This window comes from Apis florea, unplaced genomic scaffold (genome assembly GCF_048593485.1).
Source record: "Apis florea isolate Af1SG1 unplaced genomic scaffold, ASM4859348v1 contig_3170_pilon, whole genome shotgun sequence".
In the NCBI taxonomy this organism is placed as follows: Eukaryota; Metazoa; Arthropoda; class Insecta; order Hymenoptera; family Apidae; genus Apis; species Apis florea.
In genome coordinates, this window is record NW_028256714.1 from 3254579 (window position 1) to 3270262 (window position 15684).

Genomic DNA, 15684 nt, shown 5'->3' on the forward strand with positions numbered 1-15684 from the left:
GCCTTACCTTATAAAGCACGAACACCTGTACAGGTAAGTCATTTATAAAGCAATCGTCGACGTGTAATTAATTTATTGCCCGGGATTTTGCATGGTGTAAAGAATCGGCTGGCTGTGATCCATTTATCATCAAGGTACGTCGTTCAATTAATAATATCCGCCACGCAATTTCCCTTTATCGAACGATCGCGGAAAATCGGTTTTCGGGGAAAGATAATTTTGGAATCGAGGTCAATGAAATCTTTATGAAATCTTTAAACGTTGAGAAGATTTATTATTATTAGATTTTACGTTCTCTTTTCTTTCGTTTAAGATTCAATTAATCACGATGGATTATTTCCTTTCATTCGATAAGTGTCCGTGCAGAAAGGATACATACATACGAGATATGTCTAAAAAAAGAAACGATCAACTGATTCTTGTCATAATATTATTACGAAATTATCCAAATTTCAATTCGATTCGAATGATTTGGTAACGAATGATTAGTAAAAGTATATGTGTTATTGACGAGTTATATAAACAATAGTACATAGTTATGCAAATTTTTATCAATTAAATTCTAAATTTGTATTCCTCCGGTTCCATAGCTTTTATAATTTAATTCCTTTTTTCTCATCTGTTATTTTTGGTATATAGCGTATATATAGGCAACAGTTTCAGTTTCAGATAAAATTGTTTCCAGTATCGTTGGAAAATCTTAATCTTTATTCTATCTTTTCAAAAGAGTTATATTTCGAGGAATACGATATACACACTTTTCACGGAAGAAAATATTTACATTCTTTAACGTATTCAATTAGACCTCGTATATTTATCTCTCGATTCGTATCTCCTATTTAAACAACCTTCTCACCTTCTCGTGTGGCAAAATTCGAAAAATAGATCGCTCCTGTACACATCCACGACACGAAATAACCAGTGTACGATAAGTGATCTTACACGAGACGAAAAATAATCGAGCTAGTTAATCATCGAGTGAATGTTTATCGATCCAGGATGGCCAAAGCATTATTGCTTCTCTGCTTGACGATCTGTCAAGCGAATTCTCTATTCGGGAACGCGGTCGATCCTCGAGCGGACGATGAGCCAAGTTACAGGCTTCCAACCGACGTCGTACCATCGTCGTACATATTAAATTTGGAACCGAATTTGAATAACTTCACGTTCACCGGCAATGTGGCGATCACGATCGAAGTAAAGACAGATGTTAAGAGTATAATATTGAATCAAAAGAATCTCAAAATCAATAAAGTAGAGCTGAAAAATTCAAAGATGGGTATAGAAGTGAAAGAACCTGAGCTCGTGGAGAAGCAAGAACTTTTAATCATAAGACCTCAGAAGGAGAACATTGGCAACGGGATCTATACCCTTACGATAAATTATTCTGGCGAATTGAACGATCAGAAGAGAGGATTTTATAGGAGTAGATACATCGACGAGAACAAGTATATAAAGTAAGCACAACATTTTTTAAATTTTCTCTAACTCGTTTCGATAATGAAAATTTGCAGTGTTTTAATTTTTTTGAAAAAAGATTTAGAATACTACAAAGAATCGTTATCTTTGCTCGTGCATATTTGCAATGGAAAGATAGAAGCCGCAGTTTGAATATTTCAATGTTTTTTTGTAAAAAATATTGTTTAAACGTTTTTTTCCCCCTCTAAAAATTTTATTTTATTCGTTGCAACGATCTTTTGCTTATCAAAGAATCAGTCGTTATATTATATGCGCGAGCATATTTGAGAGTTGTAACGTCGAGAATTATTTCTTATTCATATTTTGTGAGAATGAAAATTAATTTCGAATAATCACAATCAGGATTCGCATTTCCTTGACACTATTTTCCACAAATATTTATTATTTATCCTCAACTATTCACTCTTAAATGGACTCTAAAGGGTAAAGCATCCAAAAATTCTATTATATATTATTTCAAAGAATATCTTCCACGAATGTGAAACATCTTCCACATTTAAAAGAGTAAGACTTTTTCCACAACTTTCATCTCCAATATGTATTATCGAGTAATTCTAAAAAATTGTTCTCGATAAAAGCGAGTTATCAATAATTCTACTCCATTTTCAACAGTGTCTAGTTTGTCTGTAAAAATAATTCTCGACGACAACTGTTTGCGTTTTATCATCTCAAATCTGTATCGTTTCTAAATATTTTGTTCTTGTATCTTGCAGATACGTTGCCGCGACCCACTTCGAGCCAACAGGCGCTCGATTAGCGTTCCCTTGTTGGGACGAGCCTGCTTTCAAGGCGACTTTCGACATCTCTATAACCCACTCGAAATTGTACAACGCGATCTCGAATGCCAAAAAAAATAGTACCAAATTGATTGAAAATAACGAAAAGATCGTAACTAAGTTCGAGACAACACCGAAGATGTCCACTTACTTGGTGGCATTTGTGGTCTCTGACTATAATTCGAGCGAAAAAATCGAGAACAATATCCAATTCAAAGTTTGGACGAAACCGCACGCCGTGGAACAGACGAAATATGCTTTGAACGTGAGCGTGTATCTGTTGAAGAAATTGGACGAATATACGAAAATCTCGTACGGTAACGAGATCGCAAAAATGGACCAAGTGTCGCTGAAAGATTTCGCGGCAGGCGCCATGGAAAATTGGGGTCTCGTTACTTACAGGTAATTCCCTCTCATCGCAATCGATCTCTTTATCTCTCTCTAATTATTATTATGCTATCATAACTTTCTTTCTTTCTTTTTTTTTTTTTTTTTTTTTTATATATATTCAGTCTCAGTGAGACTTTATTTTAATCGACATTTAAATATTTATTTTGATTAGATTGATAGATTTTAAGGTAGAGAATCGTGTAGAACACTCGTTGGTGTAGAAAAGTGACAAATTTAGAGGAAATTTATGTTTTCACAAACTCGACACTTGCCATTAAGATATTGATTATAGAGAGAAATAATATTATCATTAATTTATGATGTTGGAATTAATATTCCATTCGAAGAGGATGGCACGAGGATTTTGACGATTGTATCGTCAATGTGTGTGCACAACCACTTTGAATCTCGTTGTATTTTTTATCACCATTTCGCTACCGTTTTTTTTTTTTTTTTTTTTTTTTCGTACTTGTCGAAAATCGATATCTACCATCTTGGATTTTTAATTTTATGGACACGTTGAATGTAGCGGTAATCGAAGTTTTACCCATTTTAGGGAGAGCTCTCTTCTCGTCGAGAACAATGTGACGACAGATCGTTCGATTCAAGGCGTAACCACGACCATAGCCCACGAATTCACCCATCAATGGTTCGGAAATCTCGTCAGCCCGAAATGGTGGAAATACATTTGGCTGAACGAAGGATTCGCGGACTATTTCCAATATTTCATCACTCATGAGGCGAGTTTATTTTAGTTTATATTTGTGAATTTTACATTATTTCTCTACGATTTTTACACGCCATGTAAAGGTAAGGGATATAATAAATTGAACGAAGATAACAATACTTGTGGAAAGTATCGATCGAAGTATTGTACGTTTTTCATTATATATCAACTCTTATCCACGTATAAATTATCAAAGGATCTATGTCATCGTTAAACTCTTGTTTTTAATTAATTTCAGAAGTATCGAATTTTACGATCTATATATTTAATTCTGATTAATTATCTTCGGTTAGATTCTACCCGATTGGCGATTAGACGAAGTATTCGTTGTGGACAATACGCAAGGGGTCGCTTTCGTTACGGATGCGGGTATAAACACACGACCCATGAACGAGGACGCGACCACGCCCGCAGAAATCAGCAAATTGTTCGACAATATCGCGTATCAGAAGTGTAAGTGAAACGATGTATAAGAGTTTATAACTCTTATGGAGATTATAAAATTTATTTTTGACGCGTACAAATTAATCAAAATTATCATTCTTACGTAATTAGCTCGAGTTGATCGAGTCCAATACGAGATTCTATTTTATTTTATAATTTTTTTATTTTTACTTCGAATTTTACTTCGAAGCGATGAAATTTTAAACTTTCTTTATATTTCACGATATAATATTTTTTAATAACAGAAGAGAGAAAAAGAAATACTAAATAAAATATTCGAATTTTAATGGATGTTCATCCTCTTGCTCGTGAAAAATATTTGATCAAAAATATTTGAAATTTTCTCATTGGACGAAAAAAGTGTTGAGAAAAATTTTATTTTCTATTCGGAAATAAAAAAAAAATTTCTACGTGATCATACAGCGTTCGAGAGGTATTAAGACAAAGGCACGAGTCATTCAGATAAAAAAAAAAAAAAAAAAAAAAAAAAATGTTATTAGCTTCCAATAATTTCAATTTATTGATCAACGTTACGAGATAATATGTAACATATCTTATCGATCGGTTAACATTTAATCTTGAAACTAAATATTATCAGACGGTAGACGACGAAAAGTCGAGAGTTATTGTTTCATAGATTTCTATTTATTATTCCGTTGAATAACAGAGGATAGAATGACAGACACAGAAAATGTCACGATTGTGTCTTTCTCTCTTTCTTTTAATCTGATTTCATTTCAAAAATATATAATAACTTGGAAAGAAAAAGACGAACGATTTAAATAATATCTATCCACAATTATTAATTATAAAAAGGTTTGATAAACGAGAATGAAAAATTTAATGATTCGAAAGATAATAATTTAATCTTTCTTAATTTGAGATTTATGAAAGTAGATTTTATTGCGTTACGTAAAATGTTTAACGTTCTTGTCAATACGAAACGATAGAGATGAAAAGTATTTTATGCCAATGTAATAAATGGACTGCTTGAACACGGTGACACGTTACAGGCGTGATAATAATTGATAAATGAGATTAATTTTTGCTTGAAAGATAAATTTGAAAAGTAAAATTTAATAGATTTAGAGAGGAATGGAATTTCAGATTGCCGCGATAAGTAAAATAATTTTTATAGGAAAAATTCGAAGAAAAAATCGGTCAATCAAAATTTTAAAATATTTATTCGCGTTGAAAAGTCTTGCATTTTAAAAATTCGTTGCACAATTATCGAAGAAAATGCTGCAATTATAATTTATTACTACAATTTTTTATCATTTAGTATTTTATATTTAAAAATCCAAATTCTCCGTGCAATTCTTTGATCAATAATTTCTCTTTTAAAGATAAAGAATCGAATTTGAGAAGAAGGAAAATAAATATTCGAAATATTTAACCGTGTCAAATATATATGTGAAAATGACGAATTTTTTTATATTTAAAAATCCAAATTCTCCGTGCAACTCTTTGATCAATAATTTCTCTTTTAAAGATAAAGAATCGAATTTGAGAAGAAGGAAAATAAATATTCGAAATATTTAACCGTGTCAAATATATATGTGAAAATGACGAATTTTTTTATATTTAAAAATCCAAATTCTCCGTGCAACTCTTTGATCAATAATTTCTCTTTTAAAGATAAAGAATCGAATTTGAGAAGAAGGAAAATAAATATTCGAAATATTTAACCGTGTCAAATATATATGTGAAAATGACGAATTTTTTATTTAAAAAAGAAAAAAGATGCAGATACATTTTTGGAAAAGCTTAAAATATATTGCATCGAGATATAAATAAACATTTACAAATTGCTAATTCTAATGTTAACATATTCGTAAATAAATACACGATTAATTTACACGAAAAAACGAAGGGAAATAAATTAAACGACAATACATGTATAAAAATCGCGTAATAAGAAGCACTAATCATTCGCACAACATTCTTTACAGCTGGAGCGGTTATTCGAATGATGTCGCACATTTTGACCCCTGATAATTTCCAAAAGAGTTTGACCAATTACCTGAAAAAAATGTACGTATATTATAATACTTAAAAAGAAAAGTGTGACACGAATTAATTCTCTTTAATCTTTCATTATTTCCTTTGGAAAATGTTAATTGTAATATAAATAAATATCAACTTGAATATTATTACTTGGAATATTTTTCTTCATCATTCATCGTGATCGTCGTAATATCAATTACAGGTCGCACAAAAATGCCGACTCGTCGGATCTTTTCGAATGTTTCAACGAAAACTGGGAGAAAAATGTAACAACGTTCGAAAAACTTATGGACGAGTGGGTGAACAAGCCAGGATATCCGGTGGTGAACGTTATAAGGAAAGAGAATAACTATGAGATATCACAAAAACGATTTTTATTGTACGGAAATGAAAACAGCACGACGAAATGGTGGGTGCCCCTCACTTATTTCCGTTTGTCCGATATTAACAATAATACATTGCCAGAATTATGGTTGAGACCGAATGATGCATACGTGCAAGTCAAAGTTAAAGAAGGCGATGGAATTATTTTCAACACGTTGCAGACAGGTGAGTGATACTGCCATCCATTTAATATATAATACATTCTCGAACGATGCGAAAACATAGATTTCTGGTGTTGTTAACTCTTAACACAATCAGTTAAAGGTCAATTTTGTTTTTTTTTTTTTAATATTAGCAAACCTCGACATTTTTTAGAAGGTGTTGTGTTCAAATTTGAATATGTTTATGAAGTTTAGTTTAGTTTAGTTAAAAGTCACTTTGTGTGCTCCTTGTCTTCCTCGTATCTTCTAAAATGATCATTTTTGGATGTACGTGGGTTAATATTTTTTGTACAGAGAATATCGTGCTTCGTTGAATGATACATTTAAGAAATATCAAAATTTTATACTTAGCCACGAAAGAGGTAATGATAATACGCTTCCCTCAAACACTATTCGTACGAAACATTTTTCCTTCCTGAATAACAATATGGAGAAAATCAAATGAAACATCCTATACGTATCATGATATTGCAGAAAAGTGTCGGTCGAGGCTTATTTATTAATTTACGAGCGATTTCGTATTGGATGAAAATTTTGTCCTACCATCTTTTATCTTTTATACACAGATGGATATTTATTACACTTATTGGAAATTTTCAATAAATCATACACCATTTAACGCTTTAACACTTTCAATAATTTTGTACAAGATTTAATCATTTTTATCCATCTATCTATTTCTACATTCAATTTTCTACACTTTTGTTATATTCAACTTTTTAAAATTTTAAAAATCGTTCTTCTAGGTTATTATCGCGTAAATTACGACGAGGAGAACTGGAAATTGTTAAAAAATTACTTGTACTCGTTCAATTATACCAATTTGAGCCCCGTAACGCGCGCACAATTAATGGACGATGCTTTAAATTTGGCACGCGTCAACCAACTCTCTTACGACATCACGTTAAATCTCACGATGTACCTTCGCAAAGAAGTGGATTATATTCCTTGGCAAACAATATTTAGGAATTTTAACTTCTTGAATACCATGTTACGAACCTCCGAACATTATCATTTGTTCAACGTACGTATCTGTAAAATTTATTACACACTTCTTAGCCTAAATAAATAATGATGAATATCGATTGAATTTTTAACGTAATTGACATTTGAATTTTTGATATAATTTGATATAAAAAGATATCTACAACGAAGTGCAGTATTTATTATGATAAGTTAACGATACATCCGAAATGTATCTCTATTTAAATTTCATTTCCAATTTCTAATTGCGCCGGTCTAAAATTTGGAATTTGAATAAATAGATTTTAGATACCACGAATATATCAACACTCTGTTTATTTTTTTGTTTCTCGTAAAACGAATGAAACGCTTACAGTCTTATATTACCTGGCTAATGAGATCTTTGGTGGAAAAAGTGGATTACAAACCTAAGTCGAACGACGATCATCTTACCAAGATTCTTAGGCCGACCATAATGCATTGGGGCTGCAGAGCTGGCGCTGAAAGTTGTTTGAATTACGTCAATAATGAGTTTAAAGAATGGTTGAGCGATCCTAAGAAAAAGTAAGTTAACTATTTTTCTATTCTTATTTATTTATTCGTTCATTTCTCTTCACTTTTTGTTGATTGAGCTTATCAACTGGACACATATTTTCATATCTATTATCTATTTATTTTATTTGATTTGTTCCATTTTCTCCTAATATTATATAGTATATACATTTTAATGAAAGTGCGATCAATTAGCGAGCCCGTATTTCATTTGTGGTTACGCGCCAGGAATAGTACAGACAAGGAGGGTATATAATGAGAGAAGGACAGAGATAGGGTAAAAATATGGGAATCAGCGCCATCTTCAGTGTGCCGCAAATGAAACTCAATATGTAAGGACAGAAAATGTTGAAAGAAGGACAGAGATAGGATAAGAATTAACCGTCAGCGCCATCTCTCGAGCATCGTGGAAATCTTTTCGAAGAATGATCTTCTAAGACAACTGAGAGATGGCGCTATGTTTTAATTCTTATTCTACCTTATCCTATCTTGAAAGATTTCTTCAGTACTCGAGAGATGGCGCTGACGGTCTATTCTATCTTTATCCTTTTCTTACTATTTTCTGTCCTTGTGTATTGTGTTTCATTTGCGGCACACTGAAGATGGCGCTGATTTCCATATTTTTACGCTATCTCTGTCCTTCTCTTACTATTTACTTTCCTTGTCTTACTTACTAGTCGCGTACCACGAATGAACCACGAAAATGAATTACGGGATTATTTGAATATTTTAATTCGTAAATCGCTTTATATATAAATTATACTTTTATTAAATATTTGATTATTTGAAAATATGTAATTTTACCTTTCTTATAAGAATAAAATATAGAAATTTCGTTAAGACGTTAAGTTTATATAATTTTTCGCTAAAGTTGAAATATTTGCAAAAATTATGCGTTTATGAAATACAAAGGATATAGGTTAATATACATTATTTACACAATTCTTTTATAGTAGAAAACGGAATAATTTATCATTTATCATCTGTCAAGTATGTCAATCAAAATTTATTTTTCGTTGATTGAGCTCATCAATTCAATATCAGTATATATTTTTATATTTATTATCTATTTATTTAATTTGATTTGTTCCATTTTCTCTTATTATTGTATAGTATATACATTTTATCAAATAAAATTGATTTACTCGAAAGAAATATTATTCTATCGTACAACATTCTCCATGAATATAAATTTACTTCGAAACTTATAAAAACTTACTTCAAAACTTGTAAAAATATACATAATATAATATTCTCTATCGGCTTCCTCCTAATTTTCTACGTTTTCTATTCACTATTTACGTCTAAATTTTAAAAAATTTCTCGTATATAATATCGAATAAATAAGTGTAATTCGATAAAATATTATTTTACAGACTCGACGCCAATTTGAAAAACAATATTCTCTGCGCCGCTCTGAGAGATTCAGACGCGGGGACATGGAACAGTACTTGGAACGTTGTGAAAAATATAACGGATGAAGATGAAAGGAACAATTTATCACCGATCTTGGCTTGTTCGAGCTCGTCCGAAATTTTGGAGAAATATCTATTGAAAACCCTTGAGAATAATTCCTCGGTGTCTTTCTCGACAGCGTATCGAAACGTTATAAACGAACATCCGGCGGGTGTCGATATCGTTTTGAACATACTCTATAACAAATACGTGACACTGTAATTAATAATACTATCTTATTATATAAAAACTATTGCAAATGTGTTATAATTTATACGTATATATATTTTCTTTTCTTTTTTTTTTTTTTTTTTAGAGACAAAACCGAACATAATATCAAATCGTATTTGGATGTAATCGCGAACAGCATTACGACCACCGAACAACTTGGAAAGGTATGGTAATAATTTATTTTATCAACGAGTTTAATTCTAGCATAATTAATAACAACTATAATTAATATATAAACATAATTAATAATAATAATAATAAATAATTAATTAATTTTTTTAACTTACAGTTAACGTCCCTTATCTCCAGGGAAGGATTGCAATCGGATATTTTTAATATCACGCTTAAGGCGAGCAGTAACATAAATTGGGTTGAACACAACAGAAAATTCATCGAAGAATGGCTGCACAAGCAAGATTTTTCATCCGGTAACAGTTTGGTAGCGTTCGGTTCGATGATTATATTGTCAATATTTATTACTCGATTTTATTAAGTGTGTCGAGAACCAGCTCGTTGCGAGCGAACGATGAGAATAAAAATGCGATCAAGTATTGAAATAAATTTACGATGATCTTCTTGTACAGTATACGTTAATACAATCACGACATGTTGGACAATGTTGTTCAGAATGACAAGATTCGTAAGAATTTGAAAATATCTTTCGATATAACGCGATTATTTAAATTATGCAATTGTAAATATGTAGAAAATATACGTGGAATGTATTTTTATATTACGTTGTATGTAACATGTGCAATAAAGAGTGGAATTTTAACGTTAAGAATTTACATATTTTGATTTTTTAACAAATTAAAAGACAATTATAAATTAGAAGAAATTGTCCTTTATTCCGCAAGAAATAATAAATTTAAGATAAAATACGATACGTTATAAACTTCTGAAAAAAGAATAAAATGAAAGTGCGCTTAATTAACGTGCCCGTATTTCATTTGTGGTTACGCGCCAGGAATAGCACAGACAAGGAGGGTATATAATGAGAGAAGGACAGAGATAGGGTAAAAATATGGAAATCAGCGCCATCTTCAGTGTGCCGCAAATGAAACTCAATACACAAGGACAGAAAATAGTAAGAAAAGGATAGAGATAGAATAGACTGTCAGCGCCATCTCTCGAGTACTGAAGAAATCTTTTAAGATAGGATAAGGTAGAATAAGAATTAAAACATAGCGCCATCTCTCAGTTGTCTTAGAAGATCATTCTTCGAAAAGGTTTCCACGATGCTCGAGAGATGGCGCTGACGATTAATTCTTACCCTATCTCTGTCCTTCTTTCAACATTTTCTGTCCTTACATATTGAGTTTCATTTGCGGCACACTGAAGATGGCGCTGATTCCCATATTTTTACCCTATCTCTGTCCTTCTCTTACTATTTACTTTCCTTGTCTTACTTACTAGTCGCTTACCACGAATGAACCACGGGAATGAATTACGGGATTATTTGAATATTTTAATTCGTAAATCGCTTTATATATAAATTATACTTTTATTAAATATTTGATTATTTGAAAATATATAATTTTACCTTTCTTATAAGAATAAAATATAAAAATTTCGTTAAGACGTTAAGTTTATATAATTTTTCGCTAAAGTTGAAATATTTGCAAAAATTATTCGTTTATGAAATTGGAACAATGCAAAGGACATAGGTTAACCACTATACATTATTCAACTCAACTCTTTTATAATAGAAAACGGAATAATTCATCATTTATCATCTGGTCTGTCAAGTGTAGATAGTGCAGTCATCAAAAACAAAGGAAATTAGTAATCGGAACAATTGCTAATTTCTTATTGCTTCTTATTTGTAATTGTGATTAATTACAATTATTAAAGTATAAATTATAAATATATAATAAATTTTTTCCTAAGTATTCACGCTCATATCCATGTTACAAACATACGCTGATTGTATCTCTATACATATTATATCACCTATCGTTGCAGTCACGTAACATCACAAACGAAATATCGAGTTTTCTGTTGTTTTCGTGTAAAGGGCGTGAGAAGAGATTAAAAATTTTGTCATCCATTCAAAAACATAGAGAGAACCATACACCATCGAAATCGCTTTTCGATTCATCTTGATATCTCGATCCGTTCTCGAGATATAAGGATTCAAAGTGGCATAGCATTTAACTCGGTGAGAATAGGACCACGACTCACTGACCTACACTTTTTCTTGGAAACGCGTCCTTCCAAGAATCGCGTCTGTCGCTTGTCTGCAGTTTGGGATAGGTCAATGAGACAAGGTGCGAGCGAGAGATCCGAGTAAGTGACAAGGACGGAAATAGTAAACGATCAAAAATTACCTTTCGCTTTAAGCGACGATATCTCGGGAACCGGAAGTCGTATCGGGATAAATGAAAAACAGTTTTAAAGGGGGAAGTTCCACGCTTCTAACGATCGTACACTCGTTGACCGGAGATCGTTATTCTCGAAGTTATACCGATTCAAAGTTTTCCTAATTTTAATAAGGTTTAATCGAGTTTTATGATAAATTAAATGATAAACGTATTTATTTCTGGAAGAATAATGCTCACAGCGATCTTAGTAATGGTATATTGAAGATTTAAAGTTAATTTAAAAATTCCTTTACCTGAATTTTTGTTTAATTACTATATTGATTATTTAAATAGATTTTATGGATTATATCGGTTCTTGTAATATAAAAAATATATATTTGCGTGAAAATTCGCAAGCTAATCATTATTATAGATCACAGATAGATATAATATTCTATCGCAATAAAATTTCAATCATCCTTACTATTATTTTACTTTTAATAATACTTTTCTCATAAACCATATTCTAAAATACTGACAAAAATTCAATATTTATTTATCCTTTTTTTAAAATAATTAATAAATTATTACAGAGTGATCTGTACGACGATATCAATTGGAGAAAGATCGCCGCTTATATCGCTTCGATCCGAGAATTTCTCCAAGATTCGTGTGTTGAACCCAAATGATCAACGACGTCATAGAATTAATCATTCAAAAGCACATCGATCCATTGATATTTTTAAAAATTGTAACGTATTTATTTCATGAAACGGATTATATTCCTTGTTCCAGTTTCTGGACTGTACACAGTTTCTGGATATTGTAAAATTTCAATCATCGATTGGTCCTATCAAGGTAAACGAAATTAACGATTCGATAAAATTTTCCATCAAGAATAAAGTGCCCCCTCAAATCGTCAGGATTTCTTATTGCGCGTTATCAAAAAATTTAATCGATATTTCTTCTCTTCGACACAAATTAAACGGCTTGCTCGTGCTATTCGTGGCAATAAATTATCACGTGGAAAAGTTTATAAATTGACATTTCAAATGTTCTTCGTTCTAGCTAGACTGATAGAACTTATTTTCGATATCCTTATCTGGGAAATCAACGGCCAGGATCAACTAGATAAGGTAATTTTTACACGATAGTACTATTTATTATTATCAAAGTAAAGTGTCATCTTACATGTGGATTAAACAAATCATGATTATCTTTTCAGTTGAACACTTTTTTGCGAACGATTGAGATTAACAAAGGATTCCGATATATATTGTCATGTGTGTGTGTGTGTGTGTGTGTGTGTGTGTGCAAAAAAAATAGAAGAAAGTGATAAATAAAATTGTATCGATTCAAAGAAGAAATATTGTAAAAAGTGATCGTAGCACTGCTGTCTTTTCAATTAAACTGCAATTACTATTTCATTAATTTTTTTTTTTTACAATTTTAATGAATTCAATATTCTTCAATAAAAATTAACAAAATATTTTTTTAATGAAATTTCTTTAAAAATAATTAATTGTTATGTTGTATGAAATATTTTTCTTCTGAGAATACCTTTTCAATCTTCAAGTCTAGAATTATTTTATGATTATTTTCATTCCTTTAACGGATATAAGAAACAAATATAATATGATAAATATTTTTATAAAAATTATAACGTCATACGTATGTAAGTAATATGATAAAATTGATGATTTATACTTGGTAATGATTAAATAAATAAAATTTTCGTTAAAATCGATTCATATAACGTTAACGTGATTAATATGAATTGAACGTAATAAATGCGAAATATTATAAAACGTATTACAATCATTTTTTAACTATTTCGTGAGATTGTTTATTTATAATAATCAATTAGTATCGATACTCTTATTCTCTTATTTCGATTTAATCTTATTGTGAAACCACGTAATATAAAATTTTTTTTTAAATAAAACCAGCTAATCAAAAGATTAAAATTGTATTATTGTAAAAATTAAAAAAAAAAAAAGAAAAGTATTTTCATTTGATCCCATAAAGATTTTAATTAATTTCAATTAAAAATTATATATATAACGATATCATCATCTATGTATGATATTTTCTAAAGCAAGAAAAGAAGAAAATTACTTCTAATACCATTAAAAATACATTTCACGTTTAATCATCAAAATGTATTCAGTCAGAGTTATTATATTTTTATAAAATATTTAATATCGCTAATCCATTTTCTTATAACATAAATTTCAAGAAAATTTCAAGAATAGGAGAAATGAAGAAAAGGTATGAGATGAAGATAAAGTATTGTATTTATTAAAATGTTCTTCTTTTCCAAAGTTGTACGTATATTGCTATTTGAGAAGCTGAAAAAGCTGAAGTAAATTTAAGCCATATTATCACCAATGCTCATATTGTATCAAGATTTTTTTATCTGCACGTGAGCATTAATTATCACAAACATTTCCAATGTCGTGTACAATTTAATCTAATGATAAACCTAAATGGGCAATTGAGTTAATGAAGTGCTGATCTTATTATTGATATAAAAATTAAAAATTGTTTCCTGGAAGGATATTATTACTTAAATAATTGATAAATATCATAATTCGATTTTATTAATGTTTCCTCGAAACAGAATCAAAGTTTATTATTTATAATTGTCAACGAGCTATGATATTTTGTTTAATTAATCGTTTAATTAACAAAACAATTTCAGGATAATGCGGAATTTTGATGAGCGCACATTAAGCACACATTTTTATTTTGAATTTTGTAAATTAATAAGATTACGAGATTAATTTTCTAATCGCGAAATAAATAATGCATGTTCTGAGATCTCGCATTTAAAATATTTCTTCATGATCATGAAAACGAAGATATTCGTCTCGAATATATATTTTATTGTTAAATATTTCAACTATTATTATTACTATTAAATTTCTATCGATCCTTTTGCAAAATTATAAAATTTAATACATTAAATTGTGGAAAAAAAATAATAAATTTAAATCTTCAATCGAATCATTAATTACATCAACATTAAATTGCACTAAGTAATTTAATACCAATGATATATTGATAAACGAATAGAATTGAGATGCATTTACATTTTGAAAATCCAAAAATCTTAAAATAAACAAATATATTATTGGTATCAGAAATTTCAAGAGGATTAACAAAGATATTATATTATAAATATTTTTATCCCACATTATAAATATTATGCAAACGATAATGTTATCGTATCGTTTCCTCAAGTTAGCTAATGTACTCTGCTAATGTCACGATTCTTCAAGATCAGATGAGAATCAAACAAAAAAATTCAATTACATTACGTTTCAATCGCTTATTCGATAAAAAAAAATCGTGCTAAATAATGATTTTGTGATTGATTACAAGAGAAATGCTTTAAGCTTTTATCGTTTTTTTATTAACCGATCGGACATCTTAAAGGGATCTCAATTACAAAATATTTTCTTACCATCTGGAAAATCAATTAGATACAACAATAGAAAAATTTTAACTCGAAGCAAGCAACATCAATTCAATTTCAATTTCAGGATCCAGGATTGCGTAATAATCGCAACGAAAGATATTAATAAATTTGAAAATATTTAGAAATTTTGTTGCTTTTAAATTACATATTAATTCGATAATATTATCAATATCTTTGGTGATTATAAATGATTGATGTATGATGCTATATAATACATATATAATCGTAATAAAATACGCAATAAAATATTTTTAAATAATTCTTTTCTTCGAGGAAATCAAATTGGTAGTGTAGAGATTCTTTCGCGTAATTGGATGAATTTATATTT

The 15684-nt window shown here is 29.9% G+C and overlaps 1 protein-coding gene across 2 annotated transcripts; it reads left to right on the forward strand.

The window, feature by feature from the left end:
• LOC100871376 (aminopeptidase N) lies at positions 1-10350 on the forward strand. 2 transcript variants are annotated; one of them, XM_086910036.1, is made up of 12 exons: positions 1-134; positions 999-1457; positions 2193-2657; positions 3202-3385; positions 3666-3825; positions 5769-5850; positions 6026-6372; positions 7115-7392; positions 7708-7895; positions 9260-9556; positions 9655-9733; positions 9859-10350. In XM_086910036.1, exons 2-12 carry the CDS (start codon positions 1000-1002, stop codon positions 10060-10062), a joined length of 2742 nt encoding a protein of 913 aa, XP_086766162.1. In that variant the 5' UTR covers positions 1-134; position 999; the 3' UTR covers positions 10063-10350. The 2 variants fall into 2 exon arrangements, with proteins under 2 accessions (XP_086766162.1, XP_086766163.1); XM_086910037.1 differs by having other exon boundaries at positions 41-134; positions 886-1457.
• The last annotated feature ends 5334 nt before the right edge of the window (positions 10351-15684 follow it).